The 21,965-nt window shown below is 39.3% G+C and overlaps 1 protein-coding gene and 1 long non-coding RNA gene across 6 annotated transcripts in view; one reads left to right on the top strand and one right to left on the bottom strand.

Moving 5' to 3' along the window:
• RNF20 (ring finger protein 20) overlaps positions 1 to 3,604 on the bottom strand; it is a 45,065-nt gene extending 41,461 nt beyond the window's left edge. The window contains exons 1-2 of the mRNA XM_043453359.1: positions 3,464 to 3,604; positions 2,236 to 2,390 (exon numbers count right to left, since the gene is read on the bottom strand). Coding sequence (XP_043309294.1) covers positions 2,236 to 2,364 — 129 coding nt within the window. The 5' untranslated portion in view covers positions 2,365 to 2,390; positions 3,464 to 3,604. The remainder of the gene's footprint in view (positions 1 to 2,235; positions 2,391 to 3,463) is intronic.
• A 98-nt stretch (positions 3,605 to 3,702) lies between these two features.
• Positions 3,703 to 18,928, top strand: LOC122431833. 5 transcript variants are annotated; one of them, XR_006266639.1, is made up of 6 exons: positions 3,703 to 3,767; positions 4,128 to 4,256; positions 11,966 to 12,088; positions 12,632 to 12,767; positions 17,634 to 17,750; positions 18,086 to 18,927. It is a non-coding gene; the product is annotated as an uncharacterized LOC122431833 (long non-coding RNA). The 5 variants fall into 5 exon arrangements; XR_006266642.1 differs by lacking the exon at positions 3,703 to 3,767 and adding an exon at positions 10,535 to 10,618 and having other exon boundaries at positions 3,977 to 4,256; positions 18,086 to 18,928; XR_006266638.1 differs by lacking the exon at positions 3,703 to 3,767 and having other exon boundaries at positions 3,977 to 4,256; positions 18,086 to 18,928.
• Positions 18,929 to 21,965: the final 3,037 nt, after the last annotated feature.

Below are 21,965 nucleotides of genomic sequence, written 5' to 3'. Positions count from 1 at the left end.
TCAACACTCCTCCAAAGCAACATCTCTACCTCTTTCCCCTAACTCTCCTCACACACTCTCTTAAACTCACTGTAATCACGCTGCCATGGCCACCACTCCACCAAGGCAGTTCTTGTCAAGTCTCCAGTGCAATTTCTATTACTAAATCTAATCTCAGTCCTCCCCTTTCTCAACCCATCAAGAGCCCCTGATCAACTCCTTCTTGAAACCCTCTCTTCCTTTGGCCTCTGGGACCCCACCCTCTCTCGTTCTCCTCCTGCCTCAGTGGCCCCTCTTTGGTTGGCCTCATCTCCTTGACATGAAGTGTTGCTGCTCCAGGGCCCTGTTCTCAGACTTCTTTATCTATGCTCGTTCCTTACAGGAGAGCCTATAGTCTCATGGATTTAAATTCCATCTACAATGCTTCAGAAATGTTCAACGTTAGCCCAGACCTCTCCACAGACTGCAGGTCACCTCATCCAATTACCTGTCCACTCATAAGTCTAATAAATACCTCAGACGTAGAGTCCAATATCAGACTTATGATTCCTCCCCCATAGCTCCCAAAAATCTGCTCCTTTCATATACGTCCCTAGCTCATGTGAAAACTCCATACTTCTAAAATCCTGGGCTCATCTTGCCTCCTTTCTTTCATACCCTTCATCCAATCCACAAACAAATCTTGTTGACACTATCCTCACAATAGCCTGAGCCACCATGATCCTTCATCAAGATTATTGCAACAGTCTTCTACATATAGCAGACGCTTTTTCATCCTATGCCAGACTTCAGCACAGCTCTGGTGGACAGCTCCAGTCACACCAGCAGTGTTCCCACTTGAAGCATACCATGCAGTCTCAAAGTTTTTGTTCCACAATCTCAGCTGGTTTACAACAGAAACCCTGAAGTGCAGAAGAAAAGTTATTGCCTTCAAGGGCAACTGTCAACCAGCTGGGTCAGGATTCAGTGGATACGTGCCCCAGCTCCCCACCCTTAGAGAGGAAGAATAGGAGGGAGAAGAGGGGCAAGGAATGAGGCAACAATTCTGTTAACTGAACTCCTGCTTATAAACTTAGCTCCTTTATGGTCTTTTCTCAAAACCTAAGTCAGAGCATGTTACTTCCCTGCTTAAAACCTTCCAGTGGCTCCTTACTGCCTTCTGGATAAAGTCTAAACTGGCATGCCTGTTTTGTGCATCCCTTAGCATTATGCAGTTATCTCCGGGAAGAGCACATTTCCCACTCTATCATACAGTCTGTTCTTTTCTCAGTGCCAACCTACAAACTCAAGTCCAGGAGCTGTCCTCAGTGTAAAGCACAGTGTCTGGCAAATAACAGGTGCTCAACAAATATTTATGTTTATTGAATGAAAAAATGTCCCTGGGAGGCATGATGTGAGACAGTGCCAAGACAAAATCACCTGCTGGCAACAGGAGGCTGATGAATCCCAGACAGCAAAGCCAGAACTAATACTTCATCAACAATTTACTCTGAATGCTCCTATTACTCTCTGATCCTCAATTTCAAAAAGTAGATATGGTTTTGTAGGCTATACAAATGTAAAGCATTCTTACACCATATCCCTATGGTTAAGTTCCAAAATACAGACTCCCAACCTATTACAGTGAGTTTATGGGGTCTAAAGGACATATAACATTACTATGAGTTTTTGGTGTATAATTGTCTAAAAAAATTGACAACTCCATAACAATAAGGATGATATCTATTTTACTCACCATTATAGACACAATATCTAGCCCAATAAAAACTATTAATAGATCACATATACTGAGTACTTAGCATGTTAAAAAGTAATGTTCCTTAACAGGAACCCTTTCATTTCTTCCTCTCAAAACCCCAACGAAGTAGATACTATGATTACATTTTACAGACAAGGAAATAAGAAGGCACTCTCTCAATGATTGATTTTTGCTACACTGCCTCTTAGTACCTGGCCCCTTAGTTTCCAATGAATGAAAAATCAGTTTATAGGTTTCTACGGCTAAATAACCACAATCAATGCTGAATCTGGCACCAGACTCTTCAAACAATATGAATACACCTTTAAAAATAAAGATCAAATGTCATATTTCTTTTTCAGAAATGAGCAACACATCATTTCATCTACTTTTGGCTGTTTTATCTCCCTCTTCTTTTCAAATCAACTTCCCTTACTCCAAAAGGCTTCCATAATCATTACTTCTAGGTTGCAACTGACAGAAGAAAAGCACACTCTTACAGCATTATTTCCACGTACCGTTGAAGAGACACCCCCAAGTTTAATTGTTTCCACTGTGGTCCCTGAATCTTCAACAGCTGTCTTCTTCTCTGGAGGCACAGATGTGCCAGGCTCTCCAGCTGCTCTTTTATTTCCAATTCCTGACATATTGGCACAAGATGATAGCTGTTTTCCTGTAGAGAAAAAAAAAGTCTTAGGTAAGATAGGCAAGGAGAGCAACTAGAGTCCATCTATGATGTAAAAGCTAGCAACTTTTCCTGTCAATCCTTTAACCCGGGTCCATTAATTCCACACTCAGCCACACGATCCTCAAGTTTCTCTTGGAAAGAGAAAAGTAAATTGTGAAGTAAGAGTCGCAACTGAATTTACAGAACTACAAAGTTCTAAATAGGATGCTATTAAAATACAAGACAATGGGCAAAGGATGAAGAGACTTAGAAAATTTTCAGGCATCTCATTTCCTGAAATGCCAACATCTGAAAATATAGTTTGATTTAGAAATATAGAAAATCAGTTAATTCTATAGTTGTTGGGAGAATCAGAGAGCTGGAAGAGACCTGGGAGATGTCTACTTAATTATTAACACTGAACAAGCCATATATCATCTCTGAGCCTCAATTTCCTAAAGCAGAAATAACAACAGTATATGCTTCCTATGCTCCTCATAATGAATGAATAAGTACAGAAAGACTAGCATAAGGCCGAACACAAAGCATGCTCTCAGAAATGCTAACTCTCCTTTTTATATTTTAAGTTTCTTTATTTCTAAACGCTCTCCTCACGAATTTGTGTCACCCTAGAGAAGCTAGATCTGGGTGTGAATCCCAGCACTAACTCTTAGAGAGCCATGCTGCCTTGGAAGGGAATTCTTCATATGCACAATGCAAATGACCAAATACTCTCTCTGCTCTACTCGCCTCCCAACGTTTCGGAGCTCAAAAGAAGCGGAATGGATGCTAAAGCACTTTGCTACTGAAGGTATCAGCCCTGTCATCACCGAGACGACACACAACTCTGCTTCCAACTGAAGCTCCAGGAGAAGGGTATCGGGGGCAGCAACCAGACTGGGACCTCGCCTGGAGAGAGAGGAGGAGGACAATGGCCTCAATCCGACTACAGAGGGGCCAAGGGCCCCAGCCTTCGGAGAGGCCAATTACAGGCCCGGGAGAAGGAGGCCTTGGAGCGGAAGAGGGTGGAGATTCCCATTGCCCGCTGAGTCCCGTCCCGCCCTTGGCCGAGATCTGACCTGAGTTCTTCCAACTTGCGCCGCCCGGTAGTGGAACTCGGGGCAGTTATTCACCAAGGTCCGCGTAGCCCTCCCACCTCTCACCCCTAACCCACAAGTGAAGACCCAGCGAAGCTTCCGGGAGGCGGGGCCAAGGGGAGGAAGAAGGGAAAGAAAAGAGGAAGTCGCTTCAATCTGGCAGCGTGAAGGCCAAGACTCAAACCGGGCGGAAGTGATGCGCATTGAGGGCGCCCCACTTCCGGAAGTAAGCCCCGTTTAGCAGCTCTTGGGCACCCGGAGGCCCCGAAGTCCAGGCCTCCCTGACGTGAGAGGAAATGTCCCAGATTTTTTTCCCGTTTGTTAACCATTGCTCCTGCGACCTGGTTTTTTTTTTTTACTGTGAAAAGTGAAAATCGCTCAGTCGTATCCGACCCTTTGCGACCCCATGAAGTATACAATCTATGGAATTCTCCAGGCCAAAATACTGGAGTGGGTAGCCGTTCCCTTCTCCAGGGGATCGTCCCAACCCAGGGATCGAACCCAAATCTCCCTCATTGCAGGCGGATTCTTTACCAGCTGAGTCCCAAGGAAGCCCTTAAACCTTTTATTTTATTTTATTTTTTTTACTGAGTACCTTTTATTTACAGTGCCTATCGTTCTGTTACCTATTATTGGTTCTCCTCAGACTGGCGATTGGCTGATGGCCCCGTCAATCCCCAGGGGAAAGGACTAACTTTCGGACACCTCGGAAAAATATTACTGTGAGCCCCTTCTTGTTGAAATGTAAGATTCTGGAGAAAACCCAAGAGATTCGGTAAGTTTAGAAGGTTGTAACTATTACAGGGAAATGTTTGACAGCTCTGTCTACACATTAAAATCACTTGGGGAGTTTTGGTCCCTCTTGTGTAGGGCCTGAGCATCCACATTTTGTAAAAAAGCATTTCTCCAGCCCTCCTCCAACCCCCACTAGATTCTAATGTGCAAACGGGATTGACAGTTACTAACTTTGTGTATATTTTCAACAAGAAATTGACCTGGGAATAGATAAACATAAATCAATAGGTTGTTTCTGATCTTAACACTCGTCTATTTTAAGCTAATTAAGCATTGATTTTAGTTAATAACAAACTGCTATTTTCCACTCAATTAAACTGAATGTGTTTTAATGATAGGAAGGTAATCAAACTAATTTATTGATGAAAAGCTGTATGCCTCACAGAGTTATGAAAAACTACCCAGTAAAGTCAGAATGTAAACAGTGGGAAACAAGCATTCATGTTTCCTGATACTAGAGGTAAAGAGGCAACTGGCTCCAAATAAACTCATTGGGTGAAGCAGAAGCCTGAGAGCCATGTTTGGGGACCTGTCAGGGAAAGCATTGTATGAAATGACTCTCTCTGACCTCCCTCCTTTGACTGCTCTGCTCTTGGCAAAGCTTGCATGCACAGAACCACTGAATGGCATGCAATGATTCTAGCCCAAAGTTTGTAAACTTGAAGTTCACAGGCTGTACTTGGCGGACAAGTATGCTTTGTTTATTTCGGACACTATTGACTGTCTTTTAAGATATTTTAGGACTTCCCTGGCAGTCCAGTGGTTAAGACTCCATGCTTCCAATGCAGGCTATATGGGGTTCAATCCCTAATCAGGGGACTAAGATCTCATATGTCACATGGCACGGCCAAAAAATATATAGATAGATTACCAACTTCTCTTGAAAATGTTGAAGGTCTGGTAACACTTGGTTTATATTTTTGCATGACCACATTGCTTAAAGCTGAGTGGTTATTTTATTTCTGTTGGATATGATCCTCACTATTGGTTACTGATTCCCTGACAGTAGTTGAATTTCATTTGAGTGTTATCAATGTGTATTGTATTGTGCTAAATCAATCCCTGGTCTAAGAGAATGTTGTTGGTTGCCTACTCAGCATCCACTTCCCCTCTCTCACCTTAATAGAACACAACCAGGATTTTATTCATATGATTATTTACATTCACTTAGACCCCTTCATTCCCCATGTCTTGAAGGAAGCTGACTTCACTTCCCTCTTCAAGGATTGTCTTAATTCAAATAGTAAGTCCCATTCCCAAACCCAAGTTCTGCTCTTAACAGTGGATAGTTTATTGGGCTGAATTGCTTGGAATAATAGGACTGAAGCAGTTTACTTATCTTCTGAATTTCTTGTGAGGCCTGAAACTGTTGGAGCCTTCTTGTTACCCGGCTTGATAATGAAGTCAACGCAGAGATGGGAAAACTAAAAGAATCTCAGGGATGTTTCTCCAACTGAGTAAATGTTAAAAGACCTAATTAGCTTTATTGAATAATTCATGAATTGGGCAGCATCCTGTTTAGCAAGTAGAGGGGAGCTCCAAAAGGCTATAGAAAGGGAGAGGTTTTTAAAGGTAAGATCATGAAGTCAAAAACAAAGATTATTTCAAACTTAGGTAACCTATCCATAGTGGATGAGGGGATCTATGTGCCGATTACTTCATCTTCCTTTCAGGGATGGAAAGGTTTACCTCATTGGTGCTGACCAGAAAATTTCACACTGACCAGTTAGGATTACCTTCTTGGAAAGGATTGTGACTGCCATAAGGTGAGGTATTAAGTCTTCCTTTTAGCACAGGTGACTCCATTTTGGGCCTCTCATTCTTTTAACAGGGAAATGGTGCCAGGTCAACTCAGGACACCCCTATTCCACCCACACTTCAGAGTGCTGGAGAGGGTATTGAGAAGACAGCAGACCTTATAGAACCTTTTAATTCTCACCATGTAGATAACCAGATTTTCCAGCTACTGGTGAGATCTATCTTTCCCAAGAGTTCCAGTCATCTGACACCTTCCCAATAGCCTGTCCTGATTCAAAGAGGTAGCTTCACCCTAGAGAAAATGGAATAGATGAAAGGGAGGATGGCCAAGACCTCTTTCATTGACCACGTTTCCAGTTTCTGATTAGCTGCCACATGTTCACAAGCTACCAGCCCACAATCGTAATCAAGAGAAAAAAAGAATAACCCTGGAAAAATAAGTTTGGTCCTCACTACTAAATGGCAGAACGTTTGCTGAGCTATAAGAATATTTTTTGGGGGGGGAAGCTTCCTTGGTGGCTCACGTGGTAAAGAATCTGCCTGCAATGCAGGAGACTAGGGTTCAATCCCTGGGTCGGGAAGGTCCCTTGGAGAAGAGAATGGCTACCCACTCCATTATTCTTGCCTGGAGAATCCCATGGACAGAGGAGCCTGGCAGGCTACAGTCCATGGGGTCGCAAAGAATCAGCCACGACTGAAGCCAACTTAATGTGCACAAGGACATTTACTATTTTATACCTTTGAAAGTTCTTGTATTTGATTGCTTGTATTAGCATGATAATTTATGTAATAATCCTTTTTAAAAAGGAGCAGAGTCATGAAGATTTCAAGTGATTTTTTCCAAGTTGCTTAATGGCTATTTCTCCAAGGACTTCAGGCTTGTTGCCAGTCTTGGTTAAATATATGGTCCTCCCACCAGGTGGCAGCAGGCAACGTGCTTTTCACCTCCGGTTCTTCAAAAGCTTTGCTTGAAGAGTACAATATTAACTCTTTGGTCATGTCTTAACTCTTAAAAATCTGAACAACTAAATAGCAGAGGCTTAATGCTTTCATAAAGGATAAAATTAAGATATTTTGGATTTTTGTTTACCACCTTGTCTGTGCTTGCTGCAGATGTTCTGCTGTAAGATTTTTGTGGTATCTCCATGCATTCCAGTATTCCGTGTACTCTGGATTGGGTTATTTGTGTGCTAAACATGATTCTAGAAGTCCCTTATTTATCCTATTTTTAGACCAGTTGTATTCTATCCAGCATGACATCACTTGTTAAACAGAAACAGATTCCATGGCGTCTGCTTTATACTTGGTGAAATCTTAGAATCTTTGGGGAAAAGCTCTCTAAAAATGCAAGTTCTTACTTTTTAGATTATGCCCCACCTCTGAGCATGTTTGAGGACCGCTGCTCCAAGTGATAATATCCAGTTCTGCCTGAGAGAGTTCTTCAGAAGCCAGCCCTCTCTTGTCCTCTCCCTCCCCTACCTTATCATCATTCACCATGGCCGCAGCCATCTCCTTCTCCACACCCTGCCTCCTCCTCTCCAGATCACCTGGCCCACTGTGCCACACCAGGCCTAGCCCTCTTTGTGAATTCTGGGGACCATGATCGTGGCTCAGTCCAGGGAGGCAGAGTCAGGCCTCTCATCCTCAGAGAGTGAGGATAGGGAGTCCCACCCAGCAGGGTCTATGGAAGCATAAGAGCTGATGTGTGATCACAGGTTGTCAGAAAAGCTCCACTTCTTCTAAAAAGTTATGTTCTATGTTACAGTCAGAAAAATTGTCTTTTTATACCGTGTGGCATTCTGTGGTTAGATTATGAATAGTTTTATCATTTTGATTTCATTATACATTGGTCCTTGCTCTGACTCCCTCATTAGAGGCTGAGAATTTGGAAAGTTGGAAGCACCCTAAGTAGTGCTTCACTTCTCACTAGGTAGGTCCACTATTTCCTATCACTACTACTAGGTACCTTCAGCAATCCATGCTGACTTTCAGCATGACTGAAATGCTTGCATTAGGCATCGGGGTGAGGGTGTGGAACGTAATTACAAAGGTAAGATTTGGAATTTTCATTTCCAGTGGCACGGTGTTAGTCAAACTGGTGAATGTGAATGCAGATTTTCATGGCCTTGAAGGGTAAGGGGTATAGGAGACAAAGCCCGGGAACTATTAAGGTTGGGTGCCTATTAGAGACCCCTCCCCATAAAAGTAAACTAGATACAATTCTTCTAACCTCCAAGGGACTGTCTCTGCCTTTGTATAAAGATTTTTTTGCTGATTGATCTGAACTTCCAGAAGATACTTAGAGTTTCAAAGAATGCAGAGAGGTGAAGGAAGGATAAAGGGCACAGGCAAAGCCAACCGGGAATGAGAGTACTCCTTATTGAAGTCCTCAGGAAAAAGAATCTGAGATGGAGACTTGTGTGCAAGAGGTTTAGTACCTAAGGGAAGTGAAGGAATCAGGATGAGGGAGATGAAGAAGTTGGACTATGTTGCTGTCATTCCAGAGTCCTCCACTAATATGATGGGTAGCTCTAGAACTGGGAAAGCCTTTCAGAGTTGCCCTGAATTGAGTCAAGGAGGCCAGGCTTTTCTACCCCTGCATCAGTCAGTCATTGGAGATGGATACTGGGGAAGAGGGCAGGAGCTTGAACCAGGTTTGGCTTCCTTCAGCTAAGTGCAGTCTCTGGAGGGGAACTCAACTCACTGCTGTCGAGGTCCAGCACTGCCAGCAGCTGGGGAAAATGAGTTCTTCAGTTCTAATAGGGGAAGGGGGAAACGTTGGCAGCATACCATAGTATCCACTGGTTGAGCCAAGGGTAAGGGTAATCAGTGCTGGAGGACCCAGAGCTGTGAGAGTTGAAAAAATGTCACTTTAGAGTCTCACTAAGGACATAACAACCACTCCAGAAGTCTTGCCTGGAGAATCCCATGGACAGAGGAACCTCGTGGGCTATAGTCCATAGGGTCGCAACGAGTCAGACACGACCGAAGCAGCTTAGCAAGAGACACAGGTCTGGGGCTCCCACTTGACTTCTGCAAAAGAAAGGGAGGAGTCTTGCTGAAAAGTGGTCCTGCTCCTAGCAGGTAGACACTCCCTTAACCCCTTTGATGATGGTTTGTGAGGAAATTATTTTACGCTGAAATTATGGCTCTTTTTATTCCTACAGAGAGAAAAATGGAAGAGCCCATTTCCCAACACTTTAATAACCCAGTGTTAGGGACTGAATTCTGCTCCCCCTCGCAAACTCACATGTGTCCCCCAGTGTGATAGTATTTGGAAATGGGATCTATAGCAGGAGCAGGGAATCAGAGCCATCTGTAAATTTAACAGACAAAATCCAATTGAGAGTTCGATATAGTACATTATATTTATAGACTAATTAAGAAAGAAATGACTACTTTCTAATATTTAGTCTTCTCAACCAGGTACATATCTCTTCGCTTTTCTCAAGCCTAATTTTATGTTTCAGTAAAATTTCATGTTTTTCTTCTTGTTACTTTTCTTTCTTGTTACTTACTAAGTTTATATCTAGATAGTCCATAGGTTTTGTTGGTATTAAGAATAAGACTTTTTAAATTATATTTTCCAACTGTTTATAAGTGCTACGTAGGACAAGCTATGTGTATATAAATCTATATTACTTTTGATTTAGTTTTATAAAACTCTCTTGTTCTCTTGGATTCCTTTTTTTGGGTGGAGAAAAATCATATAATCTGCAAATAAGAGCTGTCTTGGGGAGTACCTTGGTGGCCTAGTGGTTAGGATTCCGGGCTTTCATTACTGTGGCCTGGGTTCAATCCCTGGTCAGGGAACTGAGATCCCACACGCCACACAGCCAAAAAATAACACTAGTTGTCTTTTTTCCTTTTCAGTGTGTGTACCCCTTTTGTCCCTTTTCTTATTTCATTATGTTTTGAAGAGAGTGATGGCACTGAAGATTCCCTCTCTCATGTATTTTTTTCCCACCACAGGTATTATCCCACTATGTGTATTTTCAGTCCATGCCATCAATGTTATATACTGTCTTTCAGAAGGTGACAGCTGAACTTGCTTGTGTTATATGGCCCTCACTTATTAATCACCATCTGGGTCACCTGTCTAAATTGTATCTGTCTATTAAGGCCCAATTCAAATCTCTGTTCCTTAGATTAAGACTTTCCATTTCTTGTCCCAGGCTCTTGCTGCTGAAACCCACCAACTCTGACAATGAAGGTAGTGTTAAAACTTGAAATGGAATGCAAGGAGACAGCCACTAAGGAACACTAGTTGCTTAACATAAAGCTCTCTCCCCAGGTGGGGTGCAGGTGAAGTCACCTTACTTCCTATTCTGGGGCAAACACAAAGCTGATTAGAGTTTTAGGATCCCTACAGGTGATCAGGACTAAAGAAAGCACTATTTCCAGACTTCTGTGTAATAGTCTAGCCAGAATGATCTTTTGTTGATTATTTCTATAAGATGATAATTTTCATTCTCTGGTTATTAATTTCTCTTCTTGTAGCTGGTGTGTGCATCCATAGATAATCAGAAAGCTACTTTGTGAACCTGGAATGAAAAAAAGCAGGATTGGGTGTATTATTTGATGGTACTTATCAAGAATGGCTGGTTAAATAATGGTACAGCTTCACAGTGGAAAATGTATCTAAATTTATAGTGCTAACATGAAGCACCATGAGAGTATGACTAGTATACTCTCATTTTCATGAAAAAAAAATTGAGCCATATTTATAACTGAAATGTACTAAAAGAGTAGAGCTTAAATGTTCTCCTCCTCCCACATTTTTTTTTTTTATAATGCAATAATCATTATCCCAGCCCAGGGTATTGTGCTTGTTTATTCAGTTCAACCCCTCAGAGCATATATTTGGGACAGTTAGGTTTCCAAGCACCCCCAGCACCTCCACCTTTGGAATTTATAGGAGTCTCAGAAGAATCCATTTGGACGGAAGTCAGGCATCTTCTCCATTGAGCAGTCAAGAGTTAAGAGATCATTGAAGTCCAAAGAATCTATATCATGCAATATTTACATTGCAGGTAGGGTCTTCATTTCAGCAAAACAGCATCAAATGTCACATCAGATATTGTTCAGGTGAAGCTTATTTGAGTTTATATTGAGTTTGTAAATATGTTTTGGTTTTATAGCTGTATAAGCATAAGGCATTTATACCAAGGCTATGTTGATATATTTTTATCAAACATTACAATAAAAGTGATTTGTATAAGGACTAGGTGGTCCATGAGAAGTTTATTTTCCTTTAGACAAGTGTCTGTACATTACTTCAGTTTGAAAAATTTTATTTTTATTTAATTGTATATGTAGTGTCTTGTATTGTTCATGATTATTACTTATTTCTAGTCTTTTTTATTCTCTGTCTTTTAAATTCTGAGATCAATAAAGGAGAATTGATATCAATATAACTGGCATAGGATATCAATTTAAATATTCATTGACTAACAAGCTACATATATTAATTACATTAGTTACATTCATTTGGATACGTTCAGTTACGAATTTCTAGAGCTTAAAGATTGTGGCCAAACTTAGTTAAAAGAAGTTGTCATTGTAGTAGTGTATGGCCAGGAACTTGTGAATGTTTGGAATCTTGCCTTATTGATATTCCTTCTCCACCTCAGGAAGAATAAGGCTGACAATACTGACCACTCAGTTACAGTTACTACACACTTGTGAAGTCAGCTGAGACTGCCTCCAGCGTCCCAGCTCTTATAGAGTCTCTAAAGCTGGATTCCTGCTCCTGTTACCTCCGTAATATTTGTGCACTCAGCCAACTCTCTTCTCTCTCCTCCTCCTCAGAACCTCAGGAAACACTCTGACCTTACACATGCACATACTGGCTATTATGAACTTAAGCTGATGTGTTACCTCTTACAAGCAACTCATTCACATTTGCAGTTTGCTTGATTTTTACTGCAGAATAATGGTATTATTTCCTGTTGAAGATGTTCACAAAGCAAGAGGCACATGATCTTACTTGGAGAAGGTGAAGAGAGTTCAGATGACATCCCTTCCCTGTTCTTCCTCCCAAGCATAGTTCTGGTAGGTAACACTTACCTTTCAGTAATGGATTAAGTCGTTATGCCTTACTTACTGAACTAAAACCTCTGTGAACAACAACAAAAAAAAGGACCAAGGTTGTCACTCATGATCCAGTTATACCAACGGTTAAGTCACAGTCCACTGTCATTGCCCAACAACAGTGCACCCTGAAAGGAATCAAGATGCAAAGACAGGATGGAGCATTCTCTTATTTTGGAATGGGTCCCTAGATAGTTAAGATGCATATCTCAGAAAAAATCTCAAAGATCTCAGGTTCTTGCATCTTCCCATACATAAAAAAGCACTAAATTCATTAACTTCAGATATCTGTTCTTTGTGATTAACAGTAATCTGTTATGAAGATATGTGCTTGATGTCATGTATTTCCTAGCCCCAAAATTCATATATTTACTGGCTCCTCCCCTATCTCCTTGGAGCAGTTCCTCAGCGCTGTCTGAGGCTGCTTCCCAGGCTGTGGTCCTCAGTAAGTTCCCTGAGTAAAATGGAAATTCACAATTTTTATGTTGTATATTTTTCTTTCAGTGGACAGTTTTGGTGACTATGAAGGGACTCAGAGCTGATTTCTCTCTTTCTGCTGAGTTCTATGAGGATCCAAAGCCTTGGTACCAGCAAGGGCCTTTTGTGCCCATCCACCTCCACCAGGAGTCCAGACAACCGGGTATGTCTCTCCTGGGTCTCAGACATCTCATCTTAGTTAATAAATTCTTTGCTGTAAGGAGTGGCGTTTCCTTGAACTTTAGGCAGTTCAGGAAAGAGGTACCTTGACTTCTTAGTTGAAAGATACTGGGAAGACTTGAATTCTCCATTGAAAGACACAGAGTAAATTGACCAATTGAAAGACCCTGGGAAGGTTTGGACTGGGTGATCAGCTAAGGGGATGGCATAGCATTTTCCCTTAAATTGGCTACTTTAACAGAGTTTGTAGAACTGAAAGTGAAGATACCATATAAGAGCTTCAAGTTCTGAAAAGAAGTCATAAAAAGCTCCTCCAAATTGGTTGCAGCTTTCTGAGGGAACTGAGAAACTTGTAGGAATGGTATAGTCCTCATACTATGCAGCAGTGCATAGGGAAGCCCACTCACTAATTAAAAACTCACTTATCCAGGGACCCACACACATGCACATAAGGATTGGCCATCAAGAGCTCGAAGTGCCCGCAGCAGTTTTAGACTGCCAGAGGGAAAAACTGAGACGTACAAGAGCTGAAATGACCCTAGGCTCATACCTAGAGAAGCTTAAAGCTGTCCAACCACACGGTTTTCAATAGTAGTTTTATCCTACCAAACCAACTGGAAAGGCTCCCTCCCTCCCACAAAATCTAATTCATAAAGAGCTTTTTTTAATTGGCTTAAAAATAAGTGCTTTTAAATTAAATATTTCTGAATGCGATAGAAACTAAGGCAAATTTTTTTAAGAACATGTGCTCTAGGATTAATCTTTAGTGAATAAAAATGAGTTTGTTGATTTAATGAAATAGGCCTGGGACTTCCTTGGCAGTACAGTGGTTAAGACTCTTGAGCTCCCAGTGCAAGGGGTGTGGGTTCGATGCCTGGTTGGAGAACTAAGATCCTGCATGCTGCACAGTGCAGCAAAAGATTAAAAAAAAAAAAAAGGAAGAAGTAAAGAATTTTTTTAAAATGAAATAAGTCTCTCTTTAGAGTTGACAGCCTTAAATGTAAAACTCCTATTGTACCTAGGTTTACTAAAAGTCAGATTTATGTCTTCTCTGTTACAGAAGTTTTCAGCAACAAAAGTAACTTGGTATAATGATATTTTCATAAGTAAATTAAATGCAAGTCAGGTAAGAGTTTTTGGGGGGCTTTCCTTGTGCCTCAGCGGTATAGATTTTGCCTGCCAAGCAGTAGACACAGGTTGGATCCCTGAGTCAGGAAGATCCCCTGGAGAAGGAAATGGCAACCCACTCCAGTATTCTTGTATGAGTGCATGCTTTAAGAAATTATGCCCATCAACAGATGATTGGCTTAAGAAGATGTGGTATATATGTACAATGGAATTTTACTTAACCATAAAAAAATGAAATATTCCCATTTACAGCAACGTGGATGGGCCTAGAGAATATTAAATTTAGTGAAGTAAGACAAAGGCAAATATATGATATCACTTATATGTAGAATCTAAAAAATAATACAAATGAATATATATAAAATAGAAACAGTCTCATAGGCAGCAAATTCCATTACCAAAGAGGAAGGAGGGGTGGAATATTATTAATAGGAGTACAGGATTAATGGATACTACACACAAAATAGATAAGCAGCAAGAATTTGCATAGCATAAAGAATTATATTAAATATCTTGTAATAACATAAATGGAAAATAATTATATATTTATATAATATGTAACCTATAATGGAAAATAATGATATACATATATACAGATAAATTGAATCACTCTGCCATATACCTAAAACTAACATGAGACTGAATCAGCTCTACTTCAATTTAAAAAGAGAATAGAACTATGATATGATCCAACTGTTCCACTTCTGAGTATTTATCTAGAGAATAAAAAACACTAATTCAAAAAAATATACACATCCCATGTTCATCACAGTATTATATACGATAGCCTAGATATGGAAACAACTTACATGTCCATTAAATGAATGAATAAAGAAGATGTGGTGTATCAGTGAGACGTCAAGTTTGCAGCAAAGCAAGGAGATGGGAGAACAGATCTCAAAATCTGCTCCAAGAAGGCAGGGAGCTCAGGTGTTTATGGGATAAAGAAAAAAGAATCAGGGCTGTCTGAGGCTTGGAGAGTGGGGAAAGGTAATTGGAAAAGATGTGATAAACATCGATCTACTCAGGTGTAACTAAGCTACAGGCCTCTGCAAGTTCAAAAGGTCACAAGTGCAGATGCCCATGTGTGCCCAGTTCAAGGGTGATAGTCCTATCTAGTCCTAACCAGCGTAGCACAAACTAGACACACCTGACTCTTGGCTCAGCTTAACCTAGATGCCGCTGACTCCCAAGTTCCTGGAAAGCAACTCAGGCAAATATCTTTTTTTTTTTTTAGTATTATTTATTTATTTCTATCTCTGATCTTTGTTGAGGTATGCGGGATCTTTTAGTTGCAGTATGTGAGATCTAGTTTCCTAACTAGGGATAGAACCCAGGCCCCCAGCATTGGGAGCATGAAGGCTTAAACACCAGACCACCAGTCAAGTCCCTTGAGCTTCTTGTTTAGGTTACATGCTGCTTAGAGGACGTGGAAGTCTTAAAACCTTGATGAGAGAAGGCCGGTGAAATGTATTTTACCCACAGTTTCAGAGGAAGCCTGATGTAGAGTAATGACTCCGTTTCTATGAAATATCCAGACTAGGCACATCCATAGAGAGTTCACCAGCAGTTGCCAGGGACCACGTGAGAAACGGGCAGTGACTGCTAGCGGACACACAGCTTCTCCTTTGGTTGATAGAACTAGCGGTGGCGATGGTAACAACTTTGTTAAAATACTCCAAACCGCTGAAATGCACTGGGGCTTCCCAGGTGGCACTGGTGGTAAAGAATCCGTCTGCCAATACAGGAGACGCAAGAGATGTGGGCTCAGTCCCTAGGGTGGTAAGATCCCCTGAAGAAGGAAATGGCAACCCACTCCAGTATTCTTGCCTGGAAAATCCCATGGACAGAGGAACCTGGTGGGCTACAGGCCGTTTTGTTGCAGAGAGTCAAATATGACTATGCACACACGCACTGAAATGTACACGTTAAAAGACTGGATTTTATGACATTAATTCTATCTCAAAAACTCAGCATTCATGAGGGAAAAAAAGATGTGGTATGTATATATACAATGGAATGCTTCTCAGCCTTAAAAAAAAAGATGAGATCCTGCTATTTACTACAACATGGATGGACTTTGAGGAGATTATGCTAAGTGAAATAAGTCAGAGAAAGACACATACTGTATGATTTCACTCATATGTGGAATATAAAAGTAAAATGAAACCAAAGCAAACACATAGCTAATGAGACCAAAGTACTGATCACCAGAGGGGAGGGGTATTGGGAAAGGGTGAAATGGGTAAAAGGGACCAAACAACTGTATGATGATAAATGAAAACTTTTTGTGGTAGGTACCACTGTAGTATATACAAAAGATAAAACATAATATCATACACATAAAACTTCTACAATGTTATAAACCAGTGTTTCTTCAAGTTTTAAAAATCTTTCTGAGGTCTTTTAAAAAAATTTATTTTACATTATGTCTATATAAATAGTTTCTCCAAATCTTTTTAGTAATTTAAAACTAGAGTTTTTCTAAAGTAAGCTAAATGATGGAAGTTTATTGAATATCTGGATCATTTCCAAATAAGATAAAGTAATGAAACATTAATTGTTGAACATGTCTAAATTTATCTGCTTTCATCCTCTTTTAAGATTAAAAAAAACAAAGATGTTTGGGTTTATTGAACATGTATACCACATATAGGAGAGAAATAATGCTATGAGAAAATCTGTGTTTCTGGAGGTTGTAGAATATGTTCATAAGTTTGCAAATCTGTAGATGCTAGCATGACAGTTCACAATTGCTTGCTTCTTGGTTTTCTCTAAAGGTTAGAGGTTGTAAGGTTGAGAATTCTGATTAATACATATAACTGGAACCACTAATATTGATAAGGAAAGCATCGTCATATGCAAGGGGATAAAAAAGTAAAAGGATTGTAATGTATTTTGTTAAGGGAAAAGAAAGTAGTTTTGTCCTAAGAGAGGTTTAAAAAAAATAGAGAAAATGGGAAATCTTGGGGCAAAAATCTGAAGGTAGAAACAGGAAGTTATAGATTTGTTGAAAAGAATCTCTAAGAAGAGTTTTGTATGTGATTAGACCTGGAGAACATTGTAATAAATTTAATCGAGTGAATGTTTTAATATTGAAAGTAAGCTGGTACAAATCTAGAATTTGGTTTTCTCTCTGTTAAGTGAACAAAGTTTTCTTGGAAAAGTAATCTGGTTTTGAAAATAGATTGTAAAGTTTCTCTACCTTTTAAGTGCCCTGTTATAATTTTCTGTAGTTTACTTTTGAAATCTTTTATTATCATTTTGGTTAAATGATTAACTATCATTTCACAGTGGCTGTGATCCTGTTTGACCAAGTGTTTTAAAACCTTTTGTTATCTTTGACAAACCTCCCCAAATCAAATTCTAAGTGAAATCCTTTTGATCTCTAGCTAACTTTGGGGTGTTTCAGAGGGCCCCTGAAACATCTCAAAGAGAGATATTAAGTTAATGAGGCTTATTTGATATGTTAAATAATGTGGAACACATTGTCAAATAAGTAATGATAAGCTTTCCTAGGTTATACTGTATGGACAAATAATATAAACATTCTAGAAGCTAAATGAAATTCCTAAAATTCAGATAGGTCCTGGTATGTTGTCAGTCATAATTCTGGTTATTATCTTAAAATTTTGTATGTCACAGAAAAATAAAAACTTCCCCTTCAATTGCATTGTAGTCATATCTTTAACCATGCCACTTAGTCTTTTGTCATTTATAGACAGTTGTTCTTTTACTCTGATGCCTTTACAAAAGTGAAGCTCTTCAAGAAGGTTAATGGAAGACCTTTTGACAAGTGCAGATTTCTGATAACTTTCAGATAATACCACTGAACCAGGTAAGATATTCCAAAACTCTGAAGGAAAAACTTTATGACTTCATAAACTGTTAACAGAAATTATGATCAACAAGAATTAGTTACACAGGGCTGAACAATCATTTTTATGACTTTCTGTCTGAAATGTTACTGTCTTTTAATCTTCCTTTTCCATATATAAAGAAAATTTCCCCCTTAAGCAGTTTGGTAAATTATACCTTTGTAAGCAGAATTGAAACACTTATCTTTTTCTCTCTACCTTATCCCTCCAGAATTTGAAATTCTTAGTATTCTTATTTTTATGGCAGTATAGTTATTTGCATAAGTTCAAGAAAAATCTGTTTTCCTTATAACAGGACACAAATGGAAGCACTGGTTATTATCACCAAGGCTTTGACTGAAATGTCAGGTTTGAGAATTACATAAAATCAGATATTACCAGACAACTTCCGAGAACTAAAATGGACTTTATGGAGCCATTTCCTTAGAAAAACAGACTAATACCTTGCTCACAGAGTTCTCAGCAACCTCACCAGGTGACTAAGAAAGGTCACTTCCTGGCAGGTATAAGAACCTCAAGATATTTTGGGGAAATTCAGAAGAGAGAAATTCACCCAACTCTATAATTGTTACAGTTAGATCTCATGGCAAGTCTTTGGAATGATATTCCTGGCCTCAGTAGGCTTTCAACAGTCAATCTGAGATTCCTTATAGAAGCATTATTAAAGCACATTGACCAGAGTGTAAATGATCAACCGCCAGTCTTGTTAAACTAATGTAAACAATCAGGTCCAATTTATTGAAACTAGACTAACATTGCAAATAAATTAGTCTTAATTTGGCTATATTTGGTAGAAATTTGAGTAACATTAGAGAAGAAATTGTTTTAGTGGATATCAAGTTCTAGTGCTGCTAATTTTATTTCAAGTTAGGTAATTACTATCTAAACTCACTTCCTAGATGGCTCCTTATAGCTCTGTTATGTTACAGAAAAAGTTCATTGTTCATTCATTAAAAGGAATGAAAAAGTTCATTCATTAAAAGGACATTGTAAGTTTATTTATGCTATTCAATGATAGAAATATATCTTTGGATAAAGATATCTTAAAGGAGATCAACCCTGAATATTTATTGGAAGGACTGATGCTGAAGCTCCAATACTTTGGCCACCTGATGCACAGAGCCAACTCATTTGAAAAGACCCTGATGCTGGAAAAGATTGAAGACAGGAGAAGGGGACAACAGAGGATGAGATGGTTGGCTGGCATCACCAACTCAATGGACATGAGTTTGAGCAAATGCCAGGAGATGATGAAGAACAGGGAAGCCTGACATGCTGCAGTCCATGGGTCTCAAAGAGTTGGACACAACTTAGCAACTGAACAACAACAACCTAGATAGCTCCTATTGCTGTATTATATTATAGCAAAAGTTCAATTGAATTATTAAAAGCTCAATTATTAAAATGGTAAGTTTTTCTGCTATTCAAAGATAGAAACATCTCTGGACAAAGATCAGATACCCAATAGCCTACAAGCAGGAGATTATATATACCCTGGAAAAAACATCATTTAAAGGACTCTCTCCTGATAGATGGGAAAGCCCTTATCAGGAACTCTTAACTAGGTTACTCACAACAAAACTGAAGGGAATTGACTCTTGGATTCACATTTCTAACTTAAGAAGTGCCCCTAGCACTGGCCTGACCTACAAAGAGGAATGCTAGTCTGAAAGTCACTGTAAAACAATGCTCAAACAGAAATGATGCCCACCCCAGGATGAGAAGTTGACATCAGAAGTAGATGGCTATCCCAAGATGAGGAACCTGACCTATAGAGTTGAGTGTTTTCTTGATTTGTTGAACTTTTGTATAAATCATTTATTTTTTCTGTCATGAGGATGATCCTGTGCAGACTTAAAAACCAATCCAGTTGTTGGCTTTGTGATCAACTGTCTATGTCCATTACTTCTGGTTTACCTTGGTGGGTTTTTCCTCTTCAAGGTTCTAATGGAATGGCTGTTAGAAAATTTATTTTAGGAGAGTGAAATTGTAGTTCTGTTTGGTCCACTATATTGATATTACTAGGTGGGATCTGTTGACTTAGCTAAAACCTAACAGCAGTTAGGTTTTCAATAGGGTCTAATACATAGGGTCTAATACAGCACACAAACAGCCTATCAGTGAAATCCTTGCCTTACCTTGAGTGTTCCTAACACCATGGGCAAAGTGAGCATGAACCTCGGTCAGATGTATTACCAGAGTGGGGACGCTATGTACTAAAAGGAATGATGGGTGTCTCTCATCAGCCAGCTATAGAAAGGGTTAAATTGCAAGCCACTGGAATTTCCCTGCAACATTGCACCCTGCAGAGAGTGCTGGATGGAAAAACAGAATGAGGCATTCTGTGCTTTGAATAAAGGGACCCCTAGATAGTTAAAGTACATATCTCAGGAAAAATTTCGATGATCCCAGATTCTGGCATCTTCCCATACACAGAAGAGTACTAAAAACCATTAACTTGAGATAATTAACTTGAGATATCTATTCTGTGTGATTAGCAGTAACCTTTTACCAAGATGTATGCTTGACTACATGTATTTCCTAGCCAAAAATTCACCTATATATACAAGCTCCTCCCCTGCCTCTGTAGAGCAGTTCCTCAGAGCTGAGAGTCTGCTTCCCAATCTATAGTCCTCAGTAAGTTCCCTGAATAAAACTGAAATTCACATCTCCTATGTTGTGCGTTATTCTGCGGGTTCCAGTTAGCCACATGATCACAAGGGTAAACAGCCAATATATTTATAACCATTATGTACCCATACAAACATTCTGTTTCTCACTTTTAGTACAATATTCAATAAATTACATGAAATACTCAACACTTTGTTTTAAAATAGGCTTGGTGTTCATTTTTCCCAGCTGTAGGCTAATATAAGTGTTTTGAGAATGTTTAAGGTAGGCTAGGCTAAGCCTTGATATTAGGTTACATGTTGTAATACATTTTCAACTTATGATATTTTTCAACTTCCAATGAATTTGTGAAGATTTAACCCCACTGTAAGCTGAGGAAGATCTGTATTCTAAAGAAAAAAATCAAATAATTGTTTAAATCTGATTGTACAAAAATATTTATCATAGGATTATTTATAAATATGGTATATCCATAGTATAGAATTCAGTATAGGCATTAAAATTGTGATATGAAATTGTATTTCTTAACATGAAGTAAACTTACTTCATTGTATTGTTGAATGGGGTAAGCAGTTTATAAGAATATTTATGGCATTCATTTTTATAAGTGGGATTTAATGTTAGTTGTCTCCACTTTCAACTCTACTTCATCTGCCATGCACTTCACTTTCTAAATCAAATATTTTAATTTACTAACTATACATATCAGTAAATATGAAAAAGATTTAATATATAGACTGAGTAGCAAGCACAAATCTAGCTATTTTAAGAGGGGGCATTATTGCTATTTTTAAAAGGCATTCCCTCCCCTTACAAAAGAGAAACTGAATAAGAGTCTGGTTTATGCTAAAAAAAAAAGAAATTGAGGCCTATTATAAAAAAGTTTGAATTTATTTGAGCAAATATCCACTGAAATTAGTCAGTACCTAACAAAAACATTAGGAGCACTATGCAGAAAGGGGCACTTGCAGAAACTTTTGTAGACAAAAGATGGAGGCAAAGTAAGAAAATTATTTTTTTGTTTTTTTATGGAAATTATTGGTTAGGCTATAGCTTAAAACCTAGTTGACTGTGATTGGTTGTCCTTAGTGTTTTGATTTTGTAACCTTGAGGCATTTACAGGCTTAGATTTTGATTTGCCAAGGTAGGCACCATGGCATAAGAGCTGCCTCAGTCTAATGCCCTCCCTGATATTTCATTTAAAAGCTTCAGAAGTCTAAGGTGAGTCCTGAGAAACACTGTTCACATGGCAGTCACTGGGCTGGATACCAGACTTGCCCAAACAAAGCTAGGACCTCAACAATAACTTACACTAACCATATAATGTCCCCCATTATATTAATTGCTTCTGTCAAAAGAAAATTCAGAGTATTTAATTTTGTATGAATATTGTATTGAGCAAGAAACAAACTGTTCCAGACCAAGGCATGTGTGCTCAGTTGTGTCCAACCGTTTGAAACACCATGTACTACAGCCCGCTGGGCTCCTCTGTCCATGGGATTCTCCAAGCAAGAATACTGGAGTGGGTTGCCATTTCCTCCTTC

Source organism: Cervus canadensis, chromosome 30 (genome assembly GCF_019320065.1).
Source record: "Cervus canadensis isolate Bull #8, Minnesota chromosome 30, ASM1932006v1, whole genome shotgun sequence".
Classification (NCBI taxonomy): domain Eukaryota; kingdom Metazoa; phylum Chordata; class Mammalia; order Artiodactyla; family Cervidae; genus Cervus; species Cervus canadensis.
The sequence above is the reverse complement of the archived record's forward strand: the minus strand, read 5'-3'. Positions and strand labels throughout refer to the sequence as shown.